Here is an 18,839-nt window from a genome sequence, read left to right as displayed (position 1 = left end):
GCCTCCTCTTCTCTTAGATCTTCCTCTCCTCTTCTTGATTTTCAACTCTCTCACCTGTGACTTGTCTAATACTTCTACCACGTCCTCGTTATGGACGAAGAAGATGATAAGAGAAAATCAACCAGAGAGAGCGCGCGAGAAAGAAAGAAGAGAAAGAGAAATTGAAAGAAATCAAAGAAAGGTTTGATTTTCAAAACTCTAATTTTAAATTTGTTCACTCTTACCCTAATTTCAAATGCTCAAGTTCAAATTTTGGGAAAGAACGCGCCCGCCAGTGAAATATGAGATTGATTTGATATTCAAAGAAGATAGAATGAGTGAGTTGAGTGAGATCTGAGAAGAATCCAAATTTGATTTTAATTTCAAAACTCCCACCTAGTTTCTGCTGTTTGTATTGAACACACAACTTTCAACTTTTTATTTCTTTTATGTTTTTGTTTCATCATATAATATATTGTTTATTGATTATTATTAGTTTTTCTAGTATGCCACTTGTCATGAACACAGACATACCACTTGTCGAGCATTGGAGCTGAACACTTGTCGAACAATAAACCTACTACTACTCTCCTATTATATATTAATAGATAGATAAATAAATTAATAGATAGATAGATAGATTTATCGAACGAATTCAACAGCCCCAATCTTAAATATTAACATCACATATTCACACACAATTAAAAATTTTATCTATTACTTGATCATCTAAAATTTAAATCTAGATACAACATATTATTTTTATTTATTTATTTATTTATTTGATAATCTAACATATTAAAAAACAACATATTTAACTATTCAACCAAAGTCTTACCTTTTTTTTTATGTTAATTGACATGGATTGGAATGAGATTGAGTGGTTGAGTCTTACGTATAGTAAGTTCATACCTCTGACTCATATCTAAGTCTTGAGGCTTCGTTCCATTAACAATCTTCCAATCAAAATATTGTAGAAGAGAGGCCTAGATGAAATGCACTGTTATGAGCAAGTGGAAGTGCTGGACACATGCTTCTTCCAGCCCCAAATGGAATGAGCCCAAAATCAAAACTCTTAACATCCATTTTGGACTCTAAGAACCTTTCTGGTACAAAGGAATTTGGGTCACTCCAAGTGCTAGAATTTCGTCCAATGGCCCATAAGTTAATTAGAACTTGTGTGTCCTTGGGAACTTTGAAGCCACATATTTCTACCATAGACTTTGATTTGTGTTGTAAAAAGGGAACTGGTGGGTGCAACCGAAATGTTTCCTTCACAATTGCATTTAGGTAATGAAATTCAGAGATATTTGATTCATGTGGCTTGCCATCTTTGCCAAAGGACTTGTAGGAGCTCCTCTTTGACTCTAGCCATCTTTTTAGGGTTGTGCACCAATTCTGTCATTGCCCATTCTATCCCAACAACAAATAAATCCTGATACATCAATACAACAAATTATATATTATGTGCATTCATAGATGTATATAAATATATAATTTTCTCTTTATTTTTTTTGGTTAATAATTGTCCTAAATTTTCATTCAATAACTTAATTAAAATTTGTCTGAAAAACTAAGAATAAGAATTCATTCAAAAATTGAATTCTTTTCCATTTTAAAACAAACAAAAGTTAATAATTTCAATTTCAATTAGAATAATTCTCGTATTTATTCTATTTATAAATTAAACCAATTTGGTCTAATTTTCAATTCCATTCTCATGGTTATAATTTTAAAAATTGAAAAATTTTAAATATCCTTACAAAAGTATTCAATCTTTTTTGTAGTTAAGGACAAATTAGTAAAATCAAAATAAAAAAAATTCAATTTTATTAAAATTATGTATCATTCTAAATTATAGATTTGAATTAAAAATAGGATTGAATTCTTTTTTTAATAGAATTATAATTCTTTTCTCTAAAAATAACTTTTCAAAACACTCCAAACATTTTAAAAGAAAAAGAATTTTATATAAAAGTACTCTACTCACCACAAATAAATGTAGTAAATGATGACAACTTAATTCTGTCAAATTATTTTCTTTGATGATATTAATAAAAGAATCCAATACATCATCATATACTTCAAAATTTTTATTTGATAAAGTTTTTAGTAGCATTCTTTCATCGAAAATATCACTAAAAACTTTCAACAACTTCTGAATAACGTCATCTCCCCTCTTTTCGGATGCCTTGTGGATCAAGAAATTGAAGAAGTGGAAAAAGATCCTCCATATTTGCCTTCCCAGCGTCTACTATTATGGACTCGACAGTCCCTTTAAAATCTTGAAATCCATCATCCCTAGTTCGTAGTTCCATATTGATCAAAATCATTGTGACGGTTTTAGTTTTCACCTTAATGCCTTTTTTTCAGAAATAAAATAAAAAAAAAATTATTTCCCAGCACAATTTTTTAACTCTAATTTTCTAAATATGATTTATTTTTTAAACCAAGTTCATCGCACCCAGCAAACTCTATAAAAATTATAGAGGCAAACTCTATGATTTATTTTTTAATTTATTTTAATCCATTGTCATCGTCTCTACGTAGTATTTAGATATTCAAACAGTATATAGAAATACACAAAAATACACAAATAACAAGCATGACTTTTTCAAGTATTTTTTAATTATAAATTAAAAAAATAAGCCATATTGGACAATGGCAACCATTATCATCGTCTCCAGAAATACACAAATACACCGGAATAAGCCATATTTAACAAAGATTTTTTTAATTATAAGTCGTATTTTATTTTGAGAAAATAGTTATTTTTTTAATTTATAATTAAAAAAAATCCTTGTTAAATATGACTTATTCCGGTGTACCTGTGTATTTCTAGCAACGATGATAATGGTTACCATTGTTAAATATGACTTAATTTTTTAATTTATAATTAAAAATTATTTTCGATGTATTTTTGTGTACTCATATATACTGTTTGAAGATCTATATATTATTTGGAAACAATGACAATAGATTAAAATTGATTAAAAATGTAGGATTTAAAAAACTTGAGTGGAGTATCCGGATTATAGAGTTCGCCGGGGTACAACAAACTTGCTCTAAATAAAAAAAAAAAAAAAATCGTATTTGGAGAATTAAAATTCAAAAATCATATTTAGGGAAATAAGAAATTTTAATGTGCACGTGCTATCTGATCTCAAGTCTCAATAACAATACTCTTAGTGGCTCTGTCCTTTCATCTTCTCAGCACTTTGCAAGTGATATCTTAACTTGCACATCAAACTACCTCTTCCCCACTATGTTCCTATAATCCTACCACCATTTTATAGTTTGATTTACTTTGGATGCAACATCTGACCCGTTGACGAGATAATTGATAGTTTCAGATCTAATAAGCTAAAATTATATGCAAAACTATCGATATAATCTTAAACCGTTAATTTTCTTATCAACCTTTCAGATGCAACACTGAACCTGAATAGGTCCAAATCCTTAGAGGGCAGTCCGGTGTACAAATGTCCTGTTAATGCAAAGTCCGAGAAAGGACCGCACTAAAGGGTGTAATGTAAATAGCTTAACCTGATAATTGCATTGGTAGTTAATTCTAGGCTTGAATCCGTGATCTTAAACTTACAGAGAGACAATTCAACCGTTACTCCAAGGCTCCCCTTCCATAGATCCAAACCCTATATTTTGCTAAAATTTCATTATTAATAAAGCTAGAAGAGCATACACACCTAGAACTGTTACTGAAGAGATACAAAAGCATCCCTCTAGAAATTAGGAGACTGCTATAGCAATATTAATACACACCATCTACTATGATCAGATTAGACCTGAATGTAAGAGAAACATAATTCTAAAAAAGAATGCACATAAAACCAGATCAAGGGGCCAAGGCAAGTACTATAAAGGTCATTCACACTTGTATACATTCCTACACGTCACCGTTACCTTGCTGAGCCTTTGACTCGTAAAAGAGCCTCACAGTAGAGTAAATGGTAGCTGGTTCAGCCATTGCACCATTGCCATAATCACCACAAGCTAACCTCTTTGTAACCGGGGGGATGAGAGATATACCGAGCTCGTCAATGGCAATGAGATGTCGTTCCGTGAAAGGATTGTTCCACATGAAAGTGTTCATGGCTGGTGCAACAAAGAATGGCTTACTGTAGTCCCATGCTCGAACAATACATGTCAGTAGATTGTCACACAACCCTCCGGCAATCTAGAACAGCACATATGATCGCAAAATAAGAAAAATAATAAAGCAATGATTGCTGATTGCTTATGCTGAAATAGAAATATATTTGTAAACTAATAACATGCATAGTAAAACAAAAGATCATGGTTACAGTCGGAGACTATCCCGGGACAGAATATGAAGACTTTGAAAGCCACTAACTTGTTTGCAAAGAGATCGACACAAAGATAGGTGAAATGTTTCTGTCCCAGGACATGGTTTCTCTGTCTTTTCTATCCATCTAATATAGAGACAATGTGTACAGATTTTCTCCATCTACACTGTCCCAGTGCCTCTATGCTGAGACAGTTACCAAACGAGGCCCATGTGATGCATCGGAACACGGATAATATTGTGTAAACTTGCTAGAAATGTAATTTAATGTCAAAGAGAAACTAGCTTTAAATTCCACATACGATAAAATATATTTTGGGTTTAGGGAGAAAATGTACCAACATGTATAAATCTAATTACCTTGCCAAGAGTGTTTGCTGATAATGGAGCGATGACCATGATATCAGCCCATTTGCGAAGCTCAATGTGAAGCACACTATCTCCTAGTTTCGTCCAACTTGACCATTCATTCTCGTCGGTATATAAAATTATATCCTTAGGAATTGCTTCTCTGTCAATAAAATGCAGTGACGCACTCGTTGCAACTGCTCTTACTTCTGCCCACTCAGAAAAACAATGACAAAGATTTGCAAATTTGACAGCAGCCACACTCCCACTAGCGGCGAGTAGAATCCGAGGCTTCCTTGATCCATTATCTACCGACATATTATCTCCTACTGAACTTACAGCTTCTGAGCGCGCCATCATCCAGAGATTTCAACAACGATCTTGAATATCCATGATATAAACAAGATTTATCATCTTTACTCATTAAAAACCTCCAGATTGTAAACTAGAAAACTTCTGTTCATGCCACATCAATGCAAAAAAGGAGAAATTTCCTTTGTTGTTCAAAAACGCCACAATAATACATTTAATTCATATAGCATATATGTGACTATGGCCCTGAATTGTTAACATATAATCATATATCTCCAATCCATATAAATGCAACAAATCAGTGAACCCGTGATAACAATTTTCATTGAGAATAAGGAAAAAGAAAGAAGCAGTACACGAATTCAAACCAGATTTGAGACAACATTGTATAGAAACCGGAAAGGGGGTTAACTTGAACATATTGTCAAACACGTAGTGGGAATAAAAAAAAAAACCCATGATTTCTATTTTCAGGAAACGCGTAAACCCCAACAAAAGATCCAATTTTTACTCTCTAAAATTTAATGGGTTGTCCAAACAAATTAAAATTAACAATTTTTAAAAGAGTAACAGAATGCATGGGTATCAGACCCTAAAAGGAAAACGAGGAACAGGAAGTGGCACCAACCTGTGAAATCTTGTCAGACACAAAATCCTAAGTACTCAGCTTGAACCTCAGACCGAAACCTCGAGCTCTTGCCTCATGCGCGTGTTTTGTGCTGTTGAGAAGAGACAATTTGAGACAACATATGCACATAGAACAAACATAGTTAAAGTCGAAAACACTGAGCCTCTTATAAGTCATGGGGACGGATTCCATGTGCCGACGCTCACTGGCACACCAGTGCACATAGAGTTTATGTTCGGCTGACCGGTGCGCCGATTGATGATGGCCGTCGGATCTCTCTTGTTTTTGTAATTCATCGGTAGAGATCATCCTACCTCTTCTTTCTTTTGATTGGTTAGTGGATATCTTGTGTCAGAGGGTCATTTTGCAAAATTTACTTTGTAGATGGTTAATTGTGTTAGATTTCAAAATTATGTGGGTTATGTAGAATTAGTTCACAATGTTTTAAGACTTAAATTAATGGCAGTTAATGATTCTGCATTAAGTCCCGACAGTCTCCGGTGAAGACGATTCGACGCGGGTTCTCCTCTTCAACGCCACAAGAGATTAAACGTAATGCTCACCGGAAGTTAACGATTTCCCCCACAGAATCACACTGCAAAGCTGCCCACCATTCGGCGGAGACGGAAGAGGTAGCTCATAGGGCTCGTCGTTTCTCAATATAGGTATGGGACCGCCAATCCCGCCTTAGTGAAAGCTCGGGATGATGATGGGGTTAGCAACCGGTCATCCAAGAAGCTGTACCTCTTGGGCGCCTTCTTTTCCTGGTGGCCAAGTCATACTCAGAATGGTGCATCTGTCGCGACTCGTTGGTTCAGAGGATGAAGATATGCATAGTGTCCTCGCCGGAGCTGGATTCGACCGCCGTCGGATAACAATGAGTGATGTTTCGGCTAGATTATGTCTTTGTCGGAGACGACCAACAATGAAGGATCGAAGCGGCATGGGGACGGTGGGCGAGAGGATGACGAAGGAGATCGCGGATTGTGTTACGGGTCGGGCAGGTTAGGTTAGAACAAAGTTGGTTGAAGTTGGGTCAATCCTGATGGGCCTCTGGAGTATATTTTTTTTCCTTGAGATGCACATTTTTGTTCAGAGACCAATGATGGGCTCAAGTGGTGGGTTATTAATGATTTTGTTATGAATGGATGACTGGTCTGGTATGGTCCAAAAAATAAAAAAACTTACATGGCTGAAGAAAGAAAAGGAACACCCAGTACTTCCGTCGGAGGTGGAATTGACATGGGCGGAGCGAGGAGTTTTGCCTTCGATGAAGAGGAGAGGAGCTTCGAGTGGGGTCGGGTATTAGGGCTTGGGTTTCTAGGCGAGTTCAGGTTTTCGTTTTTGGGTCGAGTCAGTTTCTCTGGCCCAATACCAGATAAAAAAAATGTTATTTTCCAGGATGACCAAACCAAAAAAAAAAATTTAAAAACCGTAAATATACAAAATAATAAGTGTAATTATGAACAACTTACCTGCTTCCATCGACTACATCAATCCGTGCATCCATCAACAGGGCAAGGCTGACAATACGAAGGGATTTTTCACTGACCCACTCAAATGGAATGATTGATAAGATTAGGTTAAGGTTATAATTTAAATTTTGAATTCATTCGGTGGTTATGGCCTTTTTTAGAAATCCGTTTATTGCCCTTGGTAATTGCACCCACATTAATTCCCAATTAATGTCCAGTCTAATCAGGTTTAAGGGTTATTTATTAAAAAGATAAAAAAATTTTAAAAGGCGGGAGGTGTTTCGACAGATTAACGCGCGTACGTTTACGTTTTTCACTACCCCCAAAAAAAAAGCGCGTACTTTTCAAAGAAGGGAATCACACTGAGGTACGTACTTGTTTAAACCAGTCCCTTCGTATTCTTTGTTGATCCAAGCATTTTAGTTGGAAACAGGTTTATCCTTTATAAAGGAACGGAATTTGGCATAACATAACGATACGCTAAATGAAAATAATTCCGAATGTTTATTCCGGTAGTGTAAAACCGATTTGCAAGGATAACTCGATAGACAGGTCTTTCATAACGCACCCGTAAATAGTTGCCGAAATGTTCTGGAATCATGATTTGGAAAAGTTAAATGCTAACGGCTGAAGACAATTCCTTAATTTTGTTTAAACCGCTCAAACGACTTGTTTTATTTGGGTGAATTACAGGCAGAGGGGCTGAGTTATGAGTAACAACAAACAATTCACGATAAGCAGAGAACAAACCGATGAAAGTAGATATAATAATCGCTACAGAGTTTTAATTAGCTTTTCATAAGATCAAAAGGACGACGAAACAAACAAACCAGATAGATCACTCAAGGCTTTGGTCATCGACAAAAAACCAAAACAACATAAAGATGTCACCCATGTGAACCAGTTCAAATACCTCTGTCACTGTCTTCATCCTGCTCCGGTCGAACGCCTGCCTGGCGGGACAAAGATTTCTCCTTGGCTTTCAAAACATCGACGACACTGTTTGCCAGGAGTCGCCAATTTGAGCTTTCCGCCATCATTTTGGTTGCTTTGTCATACAGTCGTCGACCGGCCGCGTCGTATTGTTGCAAGGTCCTGCGAAGCAACTTTTTCTCCCATCGCCGTGCCTTCTTCTCTTCCTCCAGTTGATCCTCCTTTTGCTTCAATTTGACCATTAAGTCTACGTTCTTGTCATCGACCTGGAAGAGTTACTCTGCCGCTTTTTCAATCCTAGCCTCCCATAACTCCTCCCTCCTGACAAGTTCGGCCTCAACGAGGTCAAAATCCACGGACTGTTCATTTGTATGGAAGATGTTGATCAGATTAGACATCGGCTCTTCCGTGAGGTCGACGGGACTAACGGTAGGGTCGGTGACGGTCTCCTTCGACATTTTCTCAGAAGTACACAGTGGAGAGAGCAGTGGAGGGTGGCAGAAATAAGGAAGAGGATAAGGATAGACGGAGAGGTGAGAGAAGGAGTTACGGCAGAGAAAAACTGGGAAAGAAGCATTGGGAGGTAGGGTTTGTCATTAAGGGGCACGTATACATATACCGTGTAAATTGGGAAGCTTCGTCGAATAAACGAGTAATTAATGTACTTGGTTTATTTTTGGGAAAATAAACGATTTATATTTAAAAACTAGTTCGATGGAAGAAAAAAAAAGGAACATTTTGCGTTAATATAGTTTTAAATTTGTTTTTCAATTGCCCTTCAATGCTCAGCTTTAATAATTACGTCTAGGATCTCTTCGATTCACGTGCCAAACCCACAGATGGAGCATCGGTTACAGTGGGCGTAAATGAAGGCGTATGTGACACGGTACCCGACTTATCTAGTAAGGCGTTTTACAGTATATAATCTCCCTCCCCAGTGTTCCCTCATCGCGTCTGGTCTTCCATGCTAACAACGCAAGATAATTCCCTAATTATGTCTCAACCCCTCAGATAATTCCCCGTTTTTTGCTTGGGGCTGTGAACTATCAGATACGTATACATTTAATTGATGCAAAACAGCCCAAAAAATTGTTAACTCAATGGCGAGTCACCAAAATGCGTGTTTTGCGTATTTATGGGAAATTATTTCAATTTAAATCAACTCAAATTATTACTAACAATACAGGAGATGAGAAGATATTGATAGTTAACCGCATCTGGATTAAACGAAATTATAGTGACTAGAAGCATAGAATATTAATCTACCGAAACAATGCCATTCAAAATGGAAATGACTCAAATTTGGTTGTTGACGTGTAGTCGTCATTGGCGAGGAAGGATAAACTGATTAACAATTCAATATTAACGGATTTTCGAAAACGAACCGATGAAAGTAGATATAATAATCGCTGCCAAGTTTTAATTAGCATTTCAAAATATCAAAAGGGCGACCTAACAAACAAACTAAATAGATCGTTCAGGGCTTCAGGCTTCGACAGAAACCAGGGCAACACAACATAGAGATGTCACACATGTGCACCAGGTCAAATTCCTCCGTCCCTGTGTTCACTCTGCTCCGGTTGAACGCCTAATGGAGGGGACAAAGTTTTCTCCTTGACCTCCAAAACATCGACGACCCTTTGTGCCAGGTCACGCCACTTTGAGCTTTCGGCCATCATTTCGTTTGCTTTGTCATACATTCGGCGAACGGTCGCTTCACACTGTTGCTGCTCCATGCGCAGAAACTTTTCCTCCAGACGTCTTGCCTTCTCCTCTTCCTCCAGTTGATCCTCCTTCTTGTTCAACTTGACCATTAACTTCAAGTTCTCAGACCTGACCCTGAAGAGTTGCTGTGATATTGTTTCAACGCTAGCCTCCCAAATTTCCTCCCTCCTGACAAGTTCGGCTTGAACGAAGTCACATACCAGGAACTTTTCATCTGTACGGACGATGTCGATCAGTTTGGACATGGGCTGTTCCTTGAGGTAGATGGGACTGTCTCCTTCGACATTTTCTCGGTAGTACACAACGGAGAGAGCAGTGGAGGGTGGCAGAAATAAGGAGGTGGATAAGGATAGACGGAGAGGTGAGAGAAGGAGTTACAGCAGAGAAGAACCGGGAAAGAAGAGATAACAAATTTAATGTAGTTTTAAATTTAAATTTAAAGTTATTTTTCAGCGTTCAGGTTTTAAACCTACGTTTAAGATGTCTTCGATTCGTGTGCCAAACCAAAAAACGAAGCATCGGTTACAGCGGGCATAAATGAAGGCGTGCGTGGCACGGTTCCTGACTTATCTGGTGAGCCGTTTTGCAGTTTATAAGTTCACTACCCAGTTTTTCTTCATCGCATCTGGTGATCCATACTAACGACGGTCCTCCTGTAAACTTCCCCTTCCACCACCTATTCAATAAATTTAGATCAAATAGGATGAGATCTAGTGCAACCACCGAGAAAGGCAGAATAGGAGAGAAGGCCGGATATGGGAGAAGGAAAGGGAAAGGGAATGGGAAAGGGGTCCCACCACGCGTCTGTCCGCTGACTCTTCTGCCTCGCGAAATATGGGAGAGAATTGCATCAAGGGTTGTGTCGTCCTCGATCCAGGATCTGTTTAACATGCAGGCGACCTGCAAGGTATTTTTGGACTAAGGCCGCTCATCTGCGGTGTACAAGGTGGCCTCCATGGCGGAGATACCCGTCGTGTTCGGTTATGACTTGGAGGACCGTTCTGAGGATGGGTTCCTTTATGTAAGCGCGCGCGCAGGAAATCCGGGCGCTATATTCCGTATAGGGATGAGAGAATTCTGCTGGATGGGCCGACACGTTGCTGGGGTCGACACCCTGCTTGAGGCCGCCGATGCGGGTGATGTCCAAGCCCGCTACATGTGTGCGATGCTGCTGCTTACGCCAGGTGTTGGGGACGGGGCGGACGCTGGAAGGGGGGTTGAAATGTATGAGAACGTGCTGGCTGCTGGAAAAATCGAAATGTGCAGAGAACTCTTCGGGCAGTTGTTCACAAATCCGTTGATTGGGGTGCACCCGTCGGATCCAGGGAAGCCCGTCGTCTGCCGGTCAAGCGTCTGCCCGACCCGCGGGACCATGGGTGCCACCAACGATTCCTCGACTGTGTCCTGCGTCCACTGCCTTGCCGAGTTCGAGGTGTTGCATTTCTTTAGTCTATTTACTTTCAGATGAAGTTTTGCTGTAACCAAAGTTGAATGTATTTCATTGTTAATGAGTCGGGTGTTTGGGTTGGGTGGCCTTGTAAATCCCCGCTTTCGTGGACCAGATAAGTGACATATTCGAACCGATGCATATCACCGTGTTCAAACATTTAAACGGTCACACGCATAACCTTCAATAGAAGCACTATTTCATAACTTCATTAGCTAATAGGCCAAGACGAATAAATAAAAAAAAACGCGCCATAAAAGTTCAATATTAGCGTTGGGACTAAACAGTACAATAGTAATCCTAAACATACATTGCCGGGGAGGGGAGGGGTCGGTTTATGGTGTCTCCATCCCGTTGTTGCACTGATCCGTAAGACCTGGGACTTCACCTGTCCAGCAAAACGTCGGCCATCTGCCGTATGATTTAATTACGATAAATGCTTCTTTAATCAATATAACTATTATACTATATGAACGCATTGGTAAACGAAAACATCTAGGGAAACGTATGCGGTACTGAACCACGGGCAACCCCCCTCCCCCTACCCCCCGAACGGCAGTATATTAAAAGCAAAATGCCGCAAGGGCATCTACAAATTTGTCCATCCTCCTTTTGTAATCTCCAATAATCCGTCTTCGAAGTCCCTCCAAATGGCCGGAAGTTCCCAAAAGGATAAAACGAAACTGTAGGTATCCATTCAGCACGAGTGTCTGCCGAATCTTCTTCCTCTCGAAATATGGTCGAGTATTGCCACGATGGTTGCATCGAATTCGATTGAGGATCTGTTCAACATGCAGGCGAGTTGCAGGTTATTTGCATCTGCATGCAATTTCGATGCCGTGTACAGGCACGCCTTGGTGTCGGTGTTGCCGATCGCTTGCTTCCTCGACTACTTCGGTACGCCTGCAATGACATTTCTGCGTCGATGCGCTAGAGTGCGGAATCCGGCCGCTATGCTCCGCGTTGGGATGTCTCATTTATTCTGGTGTGGCCACCGCAGAGGTGGTATGCGGACCCTGACCGAGGCAGCAGAGTTGGGCGATGTGGAGGCCTGCTACATCGCTGCGATGCTGCTTCTGTCGCTTGGTGACAAAACAGATGATGAGGTCCGCCGTGGATTCGAATTTTTTTGCGTCGTTCGTGAGTCCGGCACAGTCGAAAGGTGCAGGGAAGTCTTCACGCAGGTGTTCGCCGGCCCGTGGTCCGATATACCCCCGGCGAACCCAGAAGAGTCCGTGTCATGCCTTTCCGGTAGTTGCCGTACCCGTGGGACCATTGGTGATGACAGCGATCTGTCCAGTGTGGCGTGTGTGCAATGCGTGGCCGAATACGAGGTGCAGAAGTTCTTGGGGACTTATTGCGTTTAAGTAGTTTTGTAAACCCCGACGATGGAGATGCCGATCATGCTAATTGCTATGCGTACTGATGGTGTATTTTACCTTATTTTTGTAAACTTTTTTTTTTGTTAAAGAACAGTCTTTTCGATCAATTATCATGTGGAGTACACAGACGACGCAATTAAGTCGTATCTTGGCCATAACTTAGTCTGAATAATTCTTTCTTCTTGACTGGGATATGATCTGGACCTTGCACTATTGAAGTGACGTTTGAATGGACATAAGACTGTAGAGTTAATCAACCTTTTCCACCATCGGAAGGATTTTTTCTAGGGCTGCGTATTGAGACCGCGACAGGGAATTTATGCAAAATTGGTAACTTGTATAGGCAATAGGGACTGACCGAAAGGGGTCATGTAAAAAAAGGGTACGAGATAAATTTTTTATGAGCAATGATGATATTTGACGATGGTGTATAAAATGTGTACAGAGGTTGAACAACGATCATGCGGGTATGCTCAACTTGAACCACGGGATTGTATTCGTATAATATAACAGGGCCAGAGATTCAACAACTGTCCTTTAATGAACAAAATTTGCTTCAACATTTTAAGGAGTTTTTTATTATGTAAACACACTAAATGTATGTTTAGGGTTTTTAAAAGACGTATTTCGTATGATATAAAAAAAAGGACACCATGTCTGTATTAATTTGTTTTTATTAGGTATTAGCGTTTGGCTTCGTCGTAACGTAAATCCCTAATTGTGTTTCAACAAGCTAATAACACAGAGAAAAGTATGCATAATTATATTATCCGGGTTTAAGTTCCACTGCAGAAGATCAAAAGGGCGACAGAACAAACATAGGAAATAAAAGGATCATACAGGCCTCGGCGGAAAACATGACATTCAGATATCTTGCATGTGCAGCACATCAACTACCTCCGGCCCCCTCTTCATTCTGCCCGGCCGGATGACGACGACGACGACAACGGAGCAAAAACTTTTGCCTTTCCTCCACAATGTCCAGCCGGCGTTCCAGGTCAGACCACGGAAGAGACTCAACCTCTTCTCGTTCATGGCGCTTGGCAATTTCTGCTTGTAATTCCTTCTCAGTGAGAACCAACTGTTGAAGGAGCGCGTCATTTTTTCGCTTCTCTGTTTTCAATTCTTTTTCAAGCCGTCGCTTTTCCTGCACCTCTTTCTCCAGTTCATCCTTCCTTGCCTCAAAGACGAACTTGGAGGCCATCAGCTCCACCTTTGCCTGCCTCAGTTCTGCATTGGTGGTTACAAATGTAGCCTTTAAGATGTCCTCCCTCTTAACCAGTGCCGCCTCAACGAGATAACAATCTATGGACTTTTCATCTACGCGGATGATGTCGATAAGTGCGTCGATGGAGAGTTTCGCGAGGTCCTCGGGACTAATGGCGTGTTCTGTGATGGATTGCTCCGACATTTTCTCGGGATAAGAGGACGACGACATAGTGGCAGTTATGGAGAAGGATAGACTGAGAGTTGAGAGAAGGAGTTACGGCAAAGAAGAAGTGAAGAAGGGTTAGTAGTTAGTAGGGTTTGGGGTTGTGAATAACGGGCACGTATACATATATATAGTAGAAAGTTGCTTGGATGGGTTTTTTATGCAACTAACGTGTCAATGATGGGGTTTATTCACGAAAATAAGACATTAATTTAAGCTAGTTCGCTTGAAAAAAAAAGTAAAGGATAACATTTAACATTTATTCAATGAGTAATTGAGGAACGCAATTAAGGTTGTCATGAATATAACACAAGAATCGAAAAGTCAACATTAAATTTGTGCGTCGTAAAACCAAATCAGTTGAATTGGAAAGCACATTAGTATTTCGTTCGTCCCTTATTAATTAATTATCTTATCTTTTCCAGAACCATCGGTAGAGAAACGAACGAGGCACTGAACCAATCAAAAAAAATATATATCCTAACAGCACAAAACATATCGTTGGTGGTCGTGTGTCCTCTTTATACTTTGTATAACCTACGGCCTAAGTTGCTTGCAAATGGCTGGAGGTTCCATAAATAACGGAAGGAAGAGGAAGGCAGCCAAGAGGGTCGGAGGTAAAGGGACCGTATCTGTTGAGTGCGAATGTCCACTGAATCTTCTTCCTCGCGATATATGGGTCAGGATTGCCACGAGGGTTGCGTTGGATTCAATTAAGGATTTGTTCAACATGCAGGTTAGTTGCAATGTGTTTCTGGGTGCAGCGAGGTCCGACGCTGTTTACAAGGAGGCGTCGATGACGGAGTTGCCGATTGCGTCCTTTTTAGACAACTATTGCCTACCTAAACATAGGTTCATAGAACGATGCGTTGAGGCAGGAAATCCGGGTGCCATGCTCCGGGCGGAGATGAATGAATTCTGTTTGTTTCGTGACTCCGTTGGTGTAACTGGAGACGAGTTGGAGGGCTATTACATGTGTGCGATGCTGCTACTATCTATTGCCAATGAAGACGAAGTGCTCGTGCGAAAGGGACTTAAATATTTTGAGATTGTACGTGTTTCAGGGGCGCTCGAAAGGTGCAGAGGTGTATTCACTCACTTTTTCGCGAGTCTGGGGTTGGAACTTAAGCCGTTCTATACTGGACTGCCCGAGGTTTGTCGCTGGTGCGCGAAATTGTGATCACTACAACTTCGCACAACTAACCAGCAAGTGCACTGGGTCGTCCAAGTAATAAACCTTACGCGAGTAAGGGTCGATCCCACGGAGATTGTTGGTATGAAGCAAGCTATGGTCACCTTGTAAATCTTAGTCAGGCAGACTCAAATGGGTATAGATGATGAATGAAACATAAAGATAAAGATAGAGATACTTATGTATATCATTGGTGAGAGCTTCAGATAAGTGTATGAAGATGATTTCCCTTCCGTCTCTCTGCTTTCCTACTGTCTTCATCCAATCCTTCTTACTCCTTTCCATGGCAAGCTTATGCAAGGGTTTCACCGTTGTCAGTGGCTACCTCCCATCCTCTCATTGGAAAGGTTCAACGCACCCTGTCACGGCACGGCTATCCATCTGTCGGTTTTCGATCAGGCTGGAATAGAATCCAGTGATTCTTTTGCGTCTGTCACTAACGCCCCGCCCTCAGGAGTTTGAAGCACGTCACAGTCATTCAATCATTGAATCCTACTCAGAATACCACAGACAAGGTTAGACCTTCCGGATTCTCTTGAATGCCACCATCAGTTCTTGCCTATACCACGAAGACTCTGATCTCACGGAATGGCTGGCTCGTTTGTCAGGCGAGCGCTCGGTTGTCAGGCGATCAACCATGCATCGTGTATCAGGAATCCAAGAGATAAACACTAGAGCCTTGTTTGCTTGTAGAACGGCAGTGGTTGTCAGTCACGCGTTCATGAGTGAGAATGATGATGAGTGTCACGGATCATCACATTCATCAAGTTGAAGAACAAGTGATATCTTGGAATAAGAACAAGCGGAATTGAATAGAAGAACAATAGTAATTGCATTAATACTCGAGGTACAGCAGAGCTCCACACCTTAATCTATGGTGTGTAGAAACTCCACCGTTGAAAATACATAAGAACAAGGTCTAGGCATGGCCGTGAGGCCAGCCTCCCAATGATCTAAGAACAAGATGTCCAAAGATGATCTAGAGATCTAAAGTGATCAAAAGATGAAAATACAATAGTAAAAGGTCCTACTTATAGGGAACTAGTAGCCTAAGGATTACAAAGATGAGTAAATGACATAAAAATCCACTTCCGGGCCCACTTGGTGTGTGCTTGGGCTGAGAAATGAAGCATTTTTCGTGTAGAGACTCTTCTTGGAGTTAAACGCCAGCTTTTATGCCATTTTGGGCGTTTAACTCCCATTTTGGTGCCAGTTCCGGCGTTTAACGCTGGGAATTCTGAAGGTGACTTTGAATGCCGGTTTGGGCCATCAAATCTTGGGCAAAGTATGAACTATCATATATTGCTGGAAAGCCCAGGATGTCTACTTTCCAACGCCATTGAGAGCGCGCCAATTGGGCTTCTGTAGCTCTAGAAAATCCACTTCGAGTGCAGTGAGGTCAGAATCCAACAGCATCTGCAGTCCTTTTCAATCTCTGAATCAGATTTTTGCTCAGGTCCCTCAATTTCAGCCAGAAAATACCTGAAATCACAGAAAAACACACAAACTCATAGTAAAGTCCAGAAAAGTGAATTTTAACTAAAAACTAATAAAAAGTATACTAAAAACTAACTAAAACTACTAAAAACATACTAAAAACAATGCCAAAAAGCGTACAAATTATCCGCTCATCACAACACCAAACTTAAATTGTTGCTTGTCCCCAAGCAACTGAAAATCAAATAAGATAAAAAGAAGAGAATATGCAATGAATTCCAAAAACATCTATGAAGATCAGTATCAATTAGATGAGCGGGGCTTTTAGCTTTTTGCCTGTGAATAGTTTTGGCATCTCACTCTATCCTTTGAAATTCAGAATGATTGACTTCTTTAGGAACTCAGAATCCAGATAGTGTCATTGATTCTCCTAGTTAAGTATGATGATTCTTGAACACAGCTACTTATTGAGTCTTGGCCGTGGCCCAAAGCACTCTGTCTTCCAGTATTACCACCGGATACATACATGCCACAGACACATAATTGGGTGAACCTTTTCAGATTGTGACTCAGCTTTGCTAGAGTCCCCAATTAGAGGTGTCCAGGGTTCTTAAGCACACTCTTTTTGCCTTGGATCACAACCTTATTTCTTTCTTTTCCTTTCTTTTTCTTTTTCTCCCCTTTTTCGTTTTTTTTTTCGTTTCTTTTCTTCTCTTTTTTTTTTGTATTCACTGCTTTTTCTTGCTTCAAGAATCATTTTTATGATTTTTCAGATCCTCAGTAACATGTCTCCTTTTTCATCATTCTTTTAAGAGCCAACCAATCATGAACCACAAATTCAAAAGACATATGCACTGTTTAAGCATACATTCAGAAAACAAAAGTATTGCCACCACATCAAAATAATTAATCTGTTATAAAATTCAAAATTCATGCAATTCTTCTCTTTTTCAGTTAAGAACATTGTTTATTTAAGAAAGGTGATGGATTCATAGGACATTCATAGCTTTAAGGCATAGACACTAAGACACTAATGATCATAAGACACAAACATAGATAAACATAAGCACTAAAATTCGAAAAATAGGAAAATAAAGAACAAGGAGATTAAAGAACGGGTCCACCTTAGTGATGGCGGCTTGTTCTTCCTCTTGAAGGTCTTATGGAGTGCTTGAGCTCCTCAATGTCTCTTCCTTGTCTTTGTTGCTCCTCTCTCATGATTCTTTGATCTTCTCTAATTTCATGGAGGAGGATGGAATGTTCTTGATGCTCCACCCTTAGTTGTCCTATGTTGGAACTCAATTCTCCTAGGGAGGTGTTAATTTGCTCCCAATAGTCTTGTGGAGGAAAGTGCATCCCTTGAGGCATCTCAGGGATCTCATGATGAGAGGGGTCTCTTGTTTGCTCCATCCTCTTTTTAGTAATGGGCTTGTCCTCATCAATGGGGATGTCTCCCTCTATGTCAACTCCTACTGAATAACAGAGGTGACAAATGAGGTGAGGAAAGGCTAACCTTGCTAAGGTAGAGGACTTGTCCGCCACCTTATAAAGTTCTTGGGCTATAACCTCATGAACTTCCACTTCTTCTCCAATCATGATGCTGTGGATCATGATGGCTCGGTCTAGAGTAACTTTGGACCGGTTGCTAGTGGGAATGATTGAGCGTTGGATAAATTCCAACCATCCTCTAGCCACAGGCTTGAGGTCATGCCTTCTTAATTGAACCGGCTTCCCTCTTGAATCTCTCTTCCATTGGGCGCCCTCTTCACAAATGTCAGTGAGGACTTGGTCCAACCTTTGATCAAAGTTGACCCTTCTAGTGTAAAGATGTTCATCTCCTTGCATCATAGGCAAGTTGAATGCCAACCTCACATTTTCCGGACTAAAATCCAAGTATTTCCCCCGAACCATAGTAAGCCAATTCTTTGGATCCGGGTTCATACTTTGATCATGGTTCTTGGTGATCCATGCATTGGCATAGAACTCTTGAACCATTAAGATTCCGACTTGTTGAATGGGGTTGGTGAGAACTTCCCAACCTCTTCTTCGGATCTCATGTCGGATCTCCGGATATTCACTCTTTTTGAGTGAAAAAGGGACCTCGGGGATCACCTTCTTCAAGGCCACAACTTCATAGAAGTGGTCTTGATGCACCCTTGAGATGAATCTCTCCATCTCCCATGACTCGGAGGTGGAAGCTTTTGCCTTCCCTTTCCTCTTTCTAG

The 18,839-nt window shown here is 40.2% G+C and overlaps 2 protein-coding genes across 3 annotated transcripts; one reads left to right on the top strand and one right to left on the bottom strand.

The window, feature by feature from the left end:
- Positions 1–3,122: 3,122 nt before the first annotated feature.
- LOC130940595 (probable phosphopantothenoylcysteine decarboxylase) lies at positions 3,123–5,829 on the bottom strand. 2 transcript variants are annotated; one of them, XM_057868786.1, is made up of 3 exons: positions 5,592–5,771; positions 4,664–5,107; positions 3,123–4,174 (listed from the first exon to the last, which is right to left on the bottom strand). In XM_057868786.1, exons 2-3 carry the CDS (start codon positions 5,009–5,011, stop codon positions 3,884–3,886), a joined length of 639 nt encoding a protein of 212 aa, XP_057724769.1. In that variant the 5' UTR covers positions 5,012–5,107; positions 5,592–5,771; the 3' UTR covers positions 3,123–3,883. The 2 variants fall into 2 exon arrangements, with proteins under 2 accessions (XP_057724769.1, XP_057724768.1); XM_057868785.1 differs by having other exon boundaries at positions 3,127–4,174; positions 4,664–5,031; positions 5,592–5,829.
- A 6,097-nt stretch (positions 5,830–11,926) lies between these two features.
- LOC130939691 (putative F-box protein At1g67623) lies at positions 11,927–12,538 on the top strand. Its single transcript, XM_057867783.1, has one exon. The coding sequence runs from the start codon at positions 11,927–11,929 to the stop codon at positions 12,536–12,538; it is 612 nt and encodes a 203-aa protein (XP_057723766.1).
- The last annotated feature ends 6,301 nt before the right edge of the window (positions 12,539–18,839 follow it).

The sequence above is a fragment of the Arachis stenosperma genome, chromosome 7 (genome assembly GCF_014773155.1).
Source record: "Arachis stenosperma cultivar V10309 chromosome 7, arast.V10309.gnm1.PFL2, whole genome shotgun sequence".
In the NCBI taxonomy this organism is placed as follows: domain Eukaryota; kingdom Viridiplantae; phylum Streptophyta; class Magnoliopsida; order Fabales; family Fabaceae; genus Arachis; species Arachis stenosperma.
Note: the sequence above shows the minus strand (reverse complement) of the source record. Positions and strands in the feature narration are given on the sequence as shown.

What these genes read in the sequence shown, in the direction of transcription:
- LOC130939691 (XM_057867783.1), top strand. Translation starts at nt 11,927, where the DNA reads ATGGTTGCATCGAATTCGATTGAGGATCTGTTCAACATGCAGGCGAGT.
- LOC130940595 (XM_057868785.1), bottom strand. Translation starts at nt 5,011, where the DNA reads ATGATGGCGCGCTCAGAAGCTGTAAGTTCAGTAGGAGATAATATGTCG. An exon ending in CAGCAAACACTCTTGGCAAG is followed by an intron (nt 4,175 to 4,663) that starts GTAATTAGATTT and finishes GTGCTGTTCTAG; the next exon opens with ATTGCCGGAGGGTTGTGTGA.